The following is a 14,179-nucleotide window of genomic DNA, read 5'->3' as shown; positions in this document are numbered from 1 at the left end:
TTTTCACAAAATAAAGTAAAAAAAATAGGGTAAAAATGAAAAGTAAAAGTAATAGGTATCGACAGGTCTTGGGAGATATGAAAGACGTTGAGGCAGCATTGTGGGAATATTTTTTTTTTATTACAAAAAAAAATCTGATTTAAAAAAAAAAGAAGGCATATGCCCCCCAAAATAGTACCAATCTAACCGTCACCTCATCCACAAAAAATTTGCCCCTACCCAAGACAATCACCCCCAAAAAAAATAATATATGGCTTACAGAATAGAGAGACACTAAAACATGATTGTTTTTGTTTCAAAAATGCTTTTGTTGTGTTAAATGTAAAAGAAATGAAAAAAAGTGTACATATATTAGGTATCGCTGCGTCCGTAACAACCTGCTCTATTAAATTACCTCATGACCTAACCCCTCGGGTGAACACTGTAAATAAAATAAAAACTGTGTAAAAAACTTTTTTTTTGTCGCCTTACATCACAAAAAGTGTAATACCAAGTGATCAAAAAGTCATATGCACCCCAAAATAGTACCAATCACGCCGTCATGTCATCCCGCAAAAATGATACCCTACCTAAGACAAATCGCCCAAAAATTGAAAAAACTATGGCTCTCAGACTATGGAAACACTAAAACATGATTTTTTGGGGTTTCAAAAATTATATCTTTGTGTAAAATAAAAATATACATATTAGGTATTACCACGTCCGTAAATATCCCATGACCTAACCCCTCAGATGAACAGCGTAAAAAAAAAAAAAAAGTAAAAAAAGACATTTTTTGTCACCTTACATCACAAAAAGTGCAATACCAAGCAATCAAAAAGTCATACGTACCCCAAAAATAGTACCGATCAAACAGTCATCTCCTCCCGCAAAAATGAGATCCCAAGACAATCCCAAAATCCAAAAAATTTAAAAACTAGGGCTCTCAGAATATGGAGACATTGAAACCAGATTTTTTTTTATTCAAAAATGCTGTTATTGGGTAAAACAAATAAATAAAACAAGTAGACATATTAGGTATTGCCTCTGCTGTATAAAATATCACATGAACTAACCCCTCAGATGAACACTAAAAAAAACGGTGTAAAAAAAAGGATTTTTTTTTGTCACCTTACATCACAAAAAGTGTAATAGCAAGCGATCAAAAAGTCATACTCATCCTAAGGCCTCTTTCACACTACCGGTTTTTTTTTCCGTTTTGCGGTCCGTTTTTTTTGCGTTCCGTATACGGTCCGTATACGGAACCATTCATTTCAATGGTTCCGCAAAAAAACGGAATGTGTTCCGTATGCATTCCGTTTCCGTTTTTCCGTTCCGTTGAAAAGATAGAACATGTCCTATATTTGGCCGCAAATCACAGTCCGTGGCTCCATTCAAGTCAATGGGTCCGCAAAAAAAACGGAACACATACGGAAATGCATCCGTATGTCTTCCGTATCTGTTCCGTTTTTTGCGGAACCATCTATTGAAAATGTTATGCCCAGCCCAATTTTTTCTATGTAATTACTGTATACTGTATATGCCATACGGAAAAACGGAACGGAAACGGAACCACAACGAAAGCAAAAAACGGAACAACTGATCCGTGAAAAACGGAACGCAAAACACTGAATTCAACATACTGTAGTGTGAAAGAGGCCTAAAATAGTACCAATCAAACCGTCGTCATCTCATACCGAAAACAATGAGCCCCTGCATAAGACAATCGCCCCAAAAAATAATAATATGGCTTTCAGAATATAAAGACACTAAAAAATATTTTTTTTCAAAAATGCTTTATTATGTAAAACTGAAACAACCAACCAAAAAATATTTGCTATTGTTGCGTCCATAACAACCTGGCCTATAAAAATACCACATGATCTAACCTGTCAGATGAACATTGTAAATAACAAAAAATAAAAACAGTGCCAAAACAGCTATTTTTTTTATTTTTTTTTATATAGAGCAACCAAAAATTATATGTACCCTAAAATAGTACTAACAAAACTAGTTTCTAAAATGGGGTCTTTTTTTTTTTTTTTTTTTTTTTTTTTTTTTTTAGAGTTTTTACTCTAGGGGTGCATCAGGGGGTCTTTAAATGTGACATGGCAGCTTAAAATTATCCCAGTGAAATCTGCCTTCCAAAAACCATATGGCATTCCTTTCCTTCTGTGCCCTGCCATGTGCCCGTACAGCAGTTTACGACCACATATGGGGTGTTTCTGTAAACTACAGAATCAGGGCAATAAAGAGAGTTTTGTTTCACTTTTAACACTTGCTGTGTAACTGGAAAAAATGGATTAAAATGGAAAATGTGCCAAAAAAGTGAAATTTCATCTCCATTTTCCATTAATTCTTGTGGGTTAACAAAGTTTGTAAAATCATATTTTTCTAAGTTTATTTTTTTAAAGTAGTAAAACAAAATAAAAATGACACGTGGCATGTCCCCCCCAAGCAGGATTGGACAGGGGTTCCTTTGGCACACCAGACAAAACTATTTTCAAGGCCCAACCCCCATATTATCTAGTAGGTTTTAACGCATATAAATAGACCCTAGTGGCCAATGATTGGCTCCAAGTGTTCTTTCTCCTGAACCTTGGCCCACCAGAAGATCCTCTGGTACTCTGGTGGGCCAGTCCAACACTGTCTGCCTATATGTAGGCATATGCCAGGATTTCCACAACTTCATGTTTCTCCTGCAGCTCTTAAATCCTGAAGACGATCTTATGCCAGGGAAAATTCGTGACAGCAATCGCTCTACTCTTCTAGCAACAATTCAGGAACACGGCTACCCTACCATCAATTTGGGTATAGTGGGAGACAAGTAAGTACATTCTTTGTTGCTACATTAAAAGCTGAGTAAGGGCTCTTTCACACTTGCGTTCTTCTGTTCCGGCATAGAGTTCCGTCGTCGGGGCTCTATGCCGGAAGAATCCTGATCAGTTTTATCCCAATGCATTCTGAATGGAGAGAAATCCGTTCACGATGCATCAGGATGTCTTCAGTTCCGGACTGGAACGTTTTTTGGCCGGAGAAAATACCGCAGCATGCTGCGCTTTTTGCTCCAACCAAAAATCCTGAACACTTGCCGCAAGTCCGGATCCGGAATTAATGCCCATTGAAAGGCATTGATCCGGATCCGGCCTTAAGCTAAACGTCGTTTCGGCGCATTGTCGGATCCGACGTTTAGCTTTTTCTGAATTGTTACCATGGCTGCCAGGACGCTAAAGTCCTGGCAGCCATGGTAAAGTGTAGCGGGGAGCGGGGGAGCAGTATACTTACCGTCCGTGCGGCTCCCGGGGCGCTTCAGAGTGACGTCAGGGCGCCCCACGCGCATGGATGACGTGATCGCATGGACACGTCATCCATGCGCATGGGGCGCTCTGACGTCACTCTGGAGCGCCCCGGGAGCCGCATGGACTGTAAGTATACCGCTCCCCCGCTCCCCACTACTACTATGGCAACCAGGACTTTAATAGCGTCCTGGCTGCCATAGTAACACTGAACGCATTTTCAATGACGGATCCGTCTTCAAATACTTTCAGTTCACTTGCGTTTTTCCGGATCTGGCGTGTAATTCCGGCAAATGGAGTACACGACGTATCCGGACAACGCAAGTGTGAAAGAGCCCTAATATGGTTTGCTATGAATAGGATTGACAATTAGCTGAATTTTGCCCTTTGCTCTCAGTTGCTGTAGGCAATGGAAAGTCTTGGTGGCAGTTAAAACTAAATATACAAGTAAGACTATGTAGGGTGGAAAGGGTACATGCCCCAGGGTGTCCTCCACCCCCAATCACCATGATCCTATCAAGCCAGGAAGAGAAGGAGACGTGCTAAAAGTGCAATCTGCTAATTTTGAAAAGAGCAAGTAAAGAGGAAAAGTGTCCGCTGGTTGGATCCCTTTCGGCTCTCCACCCCTAATTTTTTTAGACCTGATCTGACTTACACCCACATACATTTCCTTATAGTGAGAGACCTGACTTAGGCTTACATTCAGATTTTAGATATTTTATCCTTGTAGCTTGATGATACACAGCTTTCAGTGGCACAACGTTACATTGGTTTGACATTGTGGTTACACCTACTTTCTTGATGATTGTGTAGGATCCATTAGTCATTTGGAATAGGGAAAAATTACATGTCATGTTTTTACCCCACAGCCCAGATGACTTATTAAATGCCTTAAATGAAGGTATCAGCCGTGCTGATGTTATTATCACTTCAGGGGGTGTATCCATGGGAGAGAAGGTAAGAATGTGCATCACTTACGTACGGTTGTATTGGTGGCCAATAATTGTTATTGAACGGGTGGACTTAATGTAAAACGCTCTACTACATTTTCCTCAGTCCCTGCCATATAACTATACTTATAATTGTCTGTGTAACATAGTAAATTGTATTATAGGGAGTCTGCTAGCAGTTTTGACCATGCAAAACTGCTAACAGCGCTTGGGCTGATTTAGAGCAGTACATCACTTTTGTGGAGCGTTTCTCCTCAGGGGAAGTGTTAATATGAACTTTTATTCTGCCAGATTCCACTCCTGGAAGTGCCCAGGGGACAGAGCTTCATTGTGAAGCGCCCGCTGCGTTAAACTGCTTAATAGCCCTTCCTCTCTGCTCTGAATGACAGCTGTAGCATTCAAACAAGAGACCACTACAGCTTTTACTCAGATCGGGGGAGCTGTGACGCACTTGAAGCACAAAGTACTTTGCAGTGAAGCTCCACCTCCTGGACACTTGTAGGACCAGAAACTAGCAGAATAAAAGTTCATAATCACACTACTCGTGGTGAGAAAAGCTCCACAAAATGTATGTTTGTACAGCTCTCCTCAGGCCTTACCTAGTGCTGTCAGCAGTTTAGCATGGTCAAAACTGCTGACCAGATTTTAGTCTGGGGCTGCACGGCAATCTTGGGTTTGACACACGTCATGCGACCAGGGATCAGTGTGTAGCAGTGCAGCCATTGAACTGAATGGGTCGCAATGCGACCACGTCCACCAAACTTCTGGATTTTTTTTTGCGATTTTTGGGTCGTGGCAACTCGCGATTCTCACTGCGACCTGATTCAGTTTAGTTGCTTGCACTGCTACACAGCCACCATTGGTGGTGCAAGGCCAAGAACGCCATGTAGCCCCAGCCTCAAGGCATGATCGGCGGAGGTACTACAGGTTGAGATGTGGTTTGTGATATTTCCCTTTTGTCCAACAGGATTACCTTAAGCAGGTGCTGGATATTGATCTCCACGCACAAATCCACTTTGGTCGAGTATTTATGAAACCAGGGTAAGAACTTCATACAAAGCATTGTATTATTCATGGTTATACGTTCCTACTGTTGGAGGTCATGTCATGTTTTCAGTCTCCCAATTTCATGATGAAAATTCTATAATCTCAGCGTCTGAGCACCAGAATGTTCCATCTTTCAGTCATTTTAGCTCTTGCTGAGCTGGTCACCCAGTCACGTAGCATCCTTCTTCATTAACCAGCCATCTCTTAGTAATGTGAACTTGATTGTCCTGAGAAGTGACCAAGCTTTGTCTTCTAGCCTGCCTACCACCTTCGCCACCTTGGACATTGATGGAGTTAGAAAAATCATATTTGCACTCCCAGGTAAGTGGCGTTATTGGGAATCTGCAGTGGTTTTGCAGCAGAGAGGTATTTTGGCACACCCATGCTGTGATCTTCTTGATTAGAGAAATCAATTACGTCAGTACCGGTGCCTCCATCTTCTCTTTTCTGCATTAATGAAGGACTGACAGGAGCTAGATTTTTAGGCTGTGAAGGTGTTTATGAAGTGTTCTTTCAAGACTGAATGTCTGATGTGCCCAGGGGAGGAATCGTCCCTCACCTATGATGTGAAACACATTTTACATCTGTTCTGGATGAGAACTCTGTAGTAAAATGAGGCGCAAAGTTTATCACAATGAGAAAAATGACTGGTACTCCCATCAGATATTATGAAACCAGATGAATAGAGTTTGATGACAGATGTAAATCGGCATCCCTCTGATCCCATTGATGCACTTATAATCATGTCACAAGATGACCATAGAATCAGCAAGAACAACCAAACAGTCAAAATGTGGGACACATTGAATGGGTTATGGATATGGATCCCGATTACAGAATATACATGCAGCAGTATGGAGATCAGAGCCTGCATAAAGGTACCCCCTCTGCGTCACCAGCAACCTTCTGCCCTCTGTATGCTCCATCTCACCGGCTCCCTCTGAGCGGCATTACTAATTAGAGATGGCAGAGGCTCAGAAACTACAGCTGACAGTCTTCTGCAATGGGTGAGATCGGTGCTGGCTTCAATCTTGGCCATTTAACCCCTGAGATGCCGCGGTCTGTAGCCACCACTGCATCCACGGTTCTAACAGAGGGACAGAACTCCCTCTCTCCTCCATCAGGCTGCCATGTACCTAGGCCTGCCAGGCCTTGCCAGAGGCAGAGTATGATCAGGCCTAGTGTAAGTGTAAAACTGACAACACAATGCACTGCAATAGATGAATAGATTATTATTGCAGTGCATTGTTCAGCCATCAGGCCCACTGGATCTTAAAGAAACAAGTGGGATTTGGTTAAAAAAAAAAAATATATAAAATATATTTTATATATATATATATAAAGATTCTAATAAAAATAAAAAATAAATGCTTTTTCCTATCCCCTCATTTATAATTGATTAAAAAATGAAAAATCTAAAATAAACTACACACAATTTGTATCGCCGCATCCGTAACAACCTAATCTTTAAAAGGATCACGTTACTTATTCCATATGTTGAATGCCGAAAACATATTTTTAAAACCAAGGATGGCATTGCTGTTTTTGTCAAAAGAATGGACTAAAAAGCAATAAAAAAGTCAGATGTATCCCAAAATGATACCAATAAGAACTACTGCCCATCTCTGAAAAAACAAGCACTCACACAGATACGTTGGCAAAAAAATTTAAATATTATGGATGTTCGTATATGGCGATGTAAAAGCTAACTGATTAAGAATAAAAATAAATAAATGGTTTTATGATGCAAAAAGTAGTAAAACATGAAATGTGTATCGCCATAATCATATAGACACCCCCCCCCAGAATAAAGTTGTCATCATATATACCACAAGGAGAACCCCAAAAAAAATATTTGGAGTTCATAAAATATTTGGAGTTCATGCGAAGACATGAAGTACAGAGAGGATGGACGGACAGGATAAACTGTGGTAATGGAGGCTGCGTACAAGTGCTGCTGCTTATTACCCCCACCACCATCCTCTGTACTTCATGTCTCCCCATGATCTCCATTCCTACAAAGATTCAGCTGATGACCATATTAAACTGTATTCGGGATCATAATCCCTGACCAGCAGAGAGGAGGATGAGGCAGCTTTACCTCAGTGTTGTGAAGTAAGGCTACTTTCACATTAGCGGCAGCCTTCTCTGACAGGCTGTTCCGGCGGGTGAACAGCCTGCTGGATCCGTGCTGCCGTTCTACATGTCGTAGTTCTATTCCGGCCGCCTCTTGGCATGTTTGCCGTGCTGCCGCCGGACCTCCTGCCCGCCACTATTATAGTGAATGGGGCCGGAGCGGACTCCCGGCGGCACACGTGCACTAGCGGCAGCACGGATCCGGCAGGCTGCCGCTAATGTGAAAGTAACCTTGCTTGTCCTCCTGTGTAATTAGGACAGGTTTTGTGTGTACTAATAGGACGGCGGACATTTTATTTCTCCTAATGATTGCTCCCCAGACAAAACGAGCCATTATAACTAATGAAAGGTATTGGGGAATATATTCATAATAAAGTAATATTTAAGTATCTTCAGTAATTTCCTTTTATTAATTTCTGGAGAACCCCTTTAACTACGTGGTTGGCCATTGAGGACCGATAACCAAATGGTCACCCAATCAATATCAGTGTACCAGTCATCACTGCTAGAGGTACCAAATCATATGATAAATTTGGCCATCTAAATTTAAGACAGTAATAAGAAGTCGCCCCCATTGCTTATACTGTTAGCCAGGGTTGAAAAAGTATGACTGTTCTGTCGCCCAATCAGAGCTCAGTTTTCATTTTCCCAGAGCAGTTTAAGAAATGAAAGCTGAGCTGTAATTGGTTGCTGTGAGCAACAGTTTTGAGAAATGAGTCCCAGTAATTTTTTAATATTTTTGGGGGTAATTAACGTGGCTCCACAATACGTTACATCTGCGCACTGGTTTTGCATGCCTCATTATGGTCCATGAAGGGATCAGCCCGAGGAAGGCCTTGTTGATCAGAACGTGTCATTCCTTTCTATGGTTAAAGGAAAAATCTATTTCTACATCTCGCCAAAATCAAAGATGGATTATGGATTTAGTGCCATAAAGCGTTACACGTGATTTATCCTTTTTACTACCTGCCAGGTCCTGATTAATGCTGTCTACTTTCCATTCATTCCAGGCAACCCTGTGTCAGCAGTAGTTACCTGTAATCTTTTTGTCGTACCAGCACTAAGAAAGATGCAGGGAATCCTGGATCCAAGGCCTACAATCATCAAAGCCAGGGTATATACACTGACCGCCACATTGTGTTACACAGAAAGGCGAAAATCCATCGCCGTTTATCGAAAACCGCCGCTGTTCATCAGATTTTTATTTTATAAATTCAGAACAGATCATTCATCAGTATCTGATTGGTGGGGGTCCGACACCACTGCCAACAAGCTGTCCATTGAGCACTGCTGCCTCCTCAACGCATACCAAGCACAGCGCCCTACTCCATATAGTGGCTGTGCTTCGTATTGCAGCCCAGGAGCATTCACTTGAATGGGACTGAGCTGCACTTAGGCCATGTGACCAATGAACGTGACGTCACTTGCCTAGGATCGCTCACTGGAGTGCTACAGCCTCTTTAAATAGCTGATCGGAAAGGATTCGGACCCCCTACCATTTCAGATATAGATGACCTATCCTGAGGATGGACCCCAAGTATCTAACTCCTGAAAACCCCCTTTAAATAACGATGGATTTCAATATGTGAGCCCATAAAATGACTGCTCTATTTGTAACTAGGTGTTTGAAATCGTAGCCTATGCCTTAACGAGGTTTTCCGAGACTTAAATGGTCACTAGATAGGTCACCGAGGCTCGCAATTGTGCCTGGCCTTCTCACAGCTTTCCCTAGGCCATATGATGTCATATTCATCAATCACATAGCCTAGGCACAGCTCAGCTCTATAGAAGTGAATGGGGTAGAGCTGCGATACCAAGCACAGCTGCTATACAATATACGGTGTTGTGCTTGGTGAGCGTGGAGAAGGCCGCGACACTCACAGGAGCACCGGTGCCTTCTCAAACAGCTGATCGGCAGGGGTCCCAGGTTTCAGGCCTCCACCGATCAGATACTGATCCAGAGGATAGGTCATCAGTATTTAAAGAGGTATTCCCATCTTGGACATTGGGGACATATCACTGGGATATAACCCCAATGTCTGATAGGTGCGTGTCCCACCTATGGGACCCGCACCTATATTTAGAACGGAGCCCACAAAGTGTCGGAGGGCGCACCACGTATTTCTGCGGCCACCCTTCATTCATTGCTATGGGAGTGACAAGATTAGCCAAGAAGCGCGCTGGATTCTTTTCAGAAGTCCCATTGAAATGAATGTGAAGCGCACTGCGCTAGCGCGACCACCGCTCCATTCTTCTATGGGGCATACAGAAACAGCTGAGCCAGCGATATTCCCTGAATGTCCAAGATTGGAATTCCCCTTTAATTCTTGGACTGCTTTTGTTTTACGTTATGATGACTTAAAAACACCCCGTCTGAACATGTGTCTTTATTTACTCTACACTGTATGTGCTTAGTAGTTGAAATCCCAGGCCTTCTTTCTAGACGTGTGTCCGGACAGAGCTTACTCTGTCCATTTGCATTCGGGAAATGTGATCTTCACATCAGGCACTGTAGAGCAGTGATCACGCGCCACCGAATTATAGGAGCTCAGCTAAGAAGTTAGGAGTTTGTCTAACAACAAGTTTATAGCCAGTAGTGAACAGCAGAATTATGAGTGCAGCTCTGGATTACAGATCATACTATAACTCAGAATCAGTACAAGTAGTACATTGTAGTTACAAATTGCATGGAGGAGTTACAGTGTGTCCCTTCAGCTCCATCACAGGGGAAATGAAACAATGCACCAACGTTCCCTATATTTAGAGTGCAGCCATTCTGCACTCTTATTGATGGTGTCCTAAAGGTGAACAGAGCCTTAAAATATTACAGGAAACAAATACTTGAATATGGTTGAATTGCAGACAACACTTTCTTTTCCATGTTGCAGTTATCTTGTGATGTAAAGTTGGATCCTCGCCCAGAGTACCATCGCTGCATACTTACGTGGCATCACCAGGAGCCACTGCCTTGGGCACAAAGTACAGGTCAGTATTAATCACATATAACTTGGACACTTCTGTGAGTTGAACTATCGGCCTGACATAGAAGATGTCAATTGTTGATAACACTAGGCCAGGTTCACACCATACCTTTTAAAAACTGGAGCTATCATGAACTTAGCCTTGGAGGACCAGTCTTAGGAAATATTTCTAAGGTAAACTACTAATGGTCATGGAAATCAGTCACAACCATAAAATGGATAGGGCTTCCTCCAGACCTGGAAGACCATGACAGGTGGCAATTCACCTTAAATAGGTGTTGGCCAAATGCTTGTTTGGCTCACAGCCATTACGCACAACCACCCCATGCACATGCATGCTAGGTGCATGTGTTCTCAAAATGGAGTTGGAGTGGAATAAGTCATTGCCATCCTCTTCTGGTGGTGGGCTACCTTCTTTATTACCAAAAGTATTTGCCCGTTATAATCCGCCATGGCCAGCCCTTCTTTCCTCAATACCAGGAAGAGTTGGGATCCTCCAAAATCTGCAGGTTTGTCAATCTTCATTTTATGTTTATGGTTACCGTTGTCCACCATGAGTCATAAATAAAAGGTTTACTCATAAACCATCAGGAAATTTGAGCTTTTACTGATCCAGACACTGTGGACCATAAGAAAATAAAATAGCAGTTATCCATTGTCCTCTTGCTCTATGATGTCTTTACCTTCTGCCCGCAGGTAATCAGATGAGCAGTCGCCTGATGAGTATGCGCAGTGCCAATGGACTGTTGATGCTACCTCCAAAGACAGAGCAGTATGTGGAACTTCACAAGGGAGAAGTGGTGGACGTCATGGTCATTGGAAGGCTATGATGACAAACGCAAGAGAGAAGCAATTGATGCATGTCCACATATCATTGACTGTATCCTGTAATATGCAACGGCACAGCTAGTTTTTATGATTTGGATAAAGTTGATCAGTGTAGTCAACATCTTGAACTAAAATTTCAAAAAATGACTGACTTTGAGGAGGAAAAAAAAAACTGAAAAAAATAACCTTTTTTTTCCAAAAAAAATTATAAAAAAAAAAAGTTCTTATAAATCCTTATTCTGATTATATCAAGGCAACTTTTCCTTCATTGCAATTGCTTTGTGTGTTAAAATGCTAGGTCTAATAGCAGTAGCTTTTAGTAGACAGCAGTAGATGCCTGCAAACGTTGTGTTTCTCTCATCCTTAAAGTACAAAATACTTAAGCTCTTAATCAAGGCTGTCTGCTTACTTTATACTAGCTTAGATGACACTGCTGTTTCCCTTATCAGTATGCTTCATAACCGCTTCACAAGAGAGCGCTGCTTGTTCTTTATCTTGTATAACGTGTTGATGTGCACAGTGCCAAAAGCAAAAAGTGGTTGCGCCTGGATCAAGACTCCCGTCTTCTTAACAAGGAGGAGAGACGTCCTGGCAATCACTCCGCTCAGTACTATTGGGCAGTAACTGAATACCTTTTCTTTGAAAAAAAAATTGCTTCCTTAAGTGCTGACAGCCTTTTTAACCAATACATTTAAAAAAAATGTACAGAAAAAAATAAATCAAAAACTGATCTTGTACAGATTACAGTGTACCAGCATTCATGTGGAAAAAAAAGAAGCAAAGAATCTATTGAAGAACTCTGTACCATAACATTTTCTGTAATGATATTGAAACAAGATGAATTAAATCCTTGACCATTATTTAAAAAAAAGAATAAAATCTGTTTTTTGTCTTATGTTTTGTGATTAAAAAAAAAATAATGAAATTGTGAATAAAATTTTAAAAAGTGCTGAAAAATGTACAGCGAGGCGGTGAAGGAACGGCCACACTTTCAGGTTTTTTTTTGTGCAGTGTTTGAAGCCAAAACTAGAGAAGTCATATCTGTCCTTTATACTATACTTTACCTTTATGATCCTCTCCTGATTTTGGCTGTACCTTCATAAAAGTTTAAATTCTTTTGTTTTATTACTTTACATTTTTTTAAATTGCTTTTAGGTGAATAGTTTGTGGTGATCTGATCATGGTTCCTCTTGAGGATGGAAGTACAGTAAAGTCGATTCCGTTTGTAAATGTGCAACTTGGTTGATTTTAAGGTTCTGTAGAAAAAAAATTCCTGGGTGAACGGACCCTAAAACATGTCCGAAAGACCTAGATAAGGGGGCAATAACATGGTAGATGAATTATAATAATGATACATTTAAAGTACCTGGGCCACAGTAATCATATTGCATTACATGGAGAAAAAAAATGTGGATATTAGAAGAAGAAAAGGACTTGAGTAGTCTGGTTATAAGTAAGCTAAACACCAGTACTACTCAATGTCAGGCAGCAGCTGCAAAAGCAAATAACATATTAAGGAGTATAAAAAGAGACATAAAAAACCAATACCAGTATTATATTATCCCTCGTAAGACCACATTTTGACAGTAGGATTCCGTTTCGGGCTCCACGTTAGAGACAGGGGGTTTAGAGACTTACGAGCAGATTATTAAATGGGAGGCTTGAAAAATCAAGTTAGAGGTGATCTCATTTACATGTATATGTGTGGTAAATACAAAAAACTGTCACATGATTAATTAATTTCGAGGACTTTCCAAAGGACCATGGGCCGTTCGTTACGTGTGGAAGAAAGGAAATTAAGACATCAGTACGGGAAGGATTTTTTACAGTAAGAGTGGTCAAACTGTGGAATGTCCTACCTAAAGAGGTAGTAGTGGCAGATAGGTTAGCATTTAAAAAAGAGCGAGATGCTTGTTTAATAGCAGACAACGTTGAGGGTTATAATTAATCTAACAATATATAATATTGAGCTTGGAAAGGTTGAAGTTTATTGACATGTGTCTTTTTTCCCGCTTGGCTACTGTATGTAAGGCTATGTTCACACTAGCATTATGAAATCCCGCAGAGAACAGCCTTCTGGAGTTTAGCTTTTCCGTAATTGCCAGACATGGCCGGGAACCACCAGATCCTCATTCCGACATAAATGCCAACTTTCGGCCAGGGTTTTTTGTCCTACCAACAACCAGCTTTTATGCCAGAACAGGCTTCCGGATTTCTTAACGCTTGTGTGAACCTAGCATAACCTGAACCTATGTAGGACTAGGGATGAGCGAACTTTTGTTTTAGAAGTTCGAGTTACCGCAGAATTTCGTTATGGATCACGTGATAATTTATGGTCCATGTTCACAGGATCCATAATGCAGTTCTGCGGTAACCCGAACTTCTAATTCAGAAGTTCGCTCATCCCTATATAGGACAGATATTTTAACAAATGTACTATAAGAAGGAAAAAAAGCAAATACTGTAAAGTGAGAAATGCAATTGTGTGTTGTTTGATCCGTAAGTAAAAAGAGTCTGGACAGATACTTTTTTATTTTCGTAAGAAGGATGTGCGTGTTTTATTTTTTAGGAGAACATGAGGTTGATCCAAACACATACCTTTCTCCAATACATTAGCACTGTAAGATGAGTAGAGCCTTCAGTATCAATTAGGCAATGTTCAAACATTCATCGATTGTAGAGCAGATAGAGAAGGTCGCATGGGCCGCCTGAAGGTCAAGAAGCCCAAGGTACCCTTCAGAGAAAAGATGTGTGTGAAGGGTCCAGCACCACAGGTAAACTTTCATATTCCTTTTTGAATCTTTATATTAGAGTATAGCCTCAAGCATGGTGTAACAGTGAATTTCCTCCTAATAGGCTCCCCTATCAGAAGGAAATTCACTGTTACACCAGGCTTGATGCCTTGTAGGGCTAACTCGTCTGAATGTAATAATACTTTTTATTCACTTAGGAATCCATAACT

General features: G+C 41.0%; 1 protein-coding gene across 13 annotated transcripts in view; it reads left to right on the top strand.

Annotated features, from left to right (window-relative positions):
• GPHN (gephyrin) overlaps positions 1 to 12,100 on the top strand; it is a 260,432-nt gene extending 248,332 nt beyond the window's left edge. For all 13 annotated transcript variants that reach the window (XM_044271635.1, XM_044271633.1, XM_044271629.1 and 10 more), the window contains 7 exons: positions 2,685 to 2,806; positions 4,145 to 4,232; positions 5,193 to 5,266; positions 5,529 to 5,593; positions 8,419 to 8,522; positions 10,297 to 10,393; positions 11,086 to 12,100. In XM_044271635.1, the coding sequence (XP_044127570.1) occupies positions 2,685 to 2,806; positions 4,145 to 4,232; positions 5,193 to 5,266; positions 5,529 to 5,593; positions 8,419 to 8,522; positions 10,297 to 10,393; positions 11,086 to 11,219 (684 nt within the window). In that variant the 3' untranslated portion in view covers positions 11,220 to 12,100. The remainder of the gene's footprint in view (positions 1 to 2,684; positions 2,807 to 4,144; positions 4,233 to 5,192; positions 5,267 to 5,528; positions 5,594 to 8,418; positions 8,523 to 10,296; positions 10,394 to 11,085) is intronic.
• The last annotated feature ends 2,079 nt before the right edge of the window (positions 12,101 to 14,179 follow it).

This window comes from Bufo gargarizans, chromosome 11 (genome assembly GCF_014858855.1).
Source record: "Bufo gargarizans isolate SCDJY-AF-19 chromosome 11, ASM1485885v1, whole genome shotgun sequence".
Classification (NCBI taxonomy): domain Eukaryota; kingdom Metazoa; phylum Chordata; class Amphibia; order Anura; family Bufonidae; genus Bufo; species Bufo gargarizans.
The sequence above is the reverse complement of the archived record's forward strand: the minus strand, read 5'-3'. Positions and strand labels throughout refer to the sequence as shown.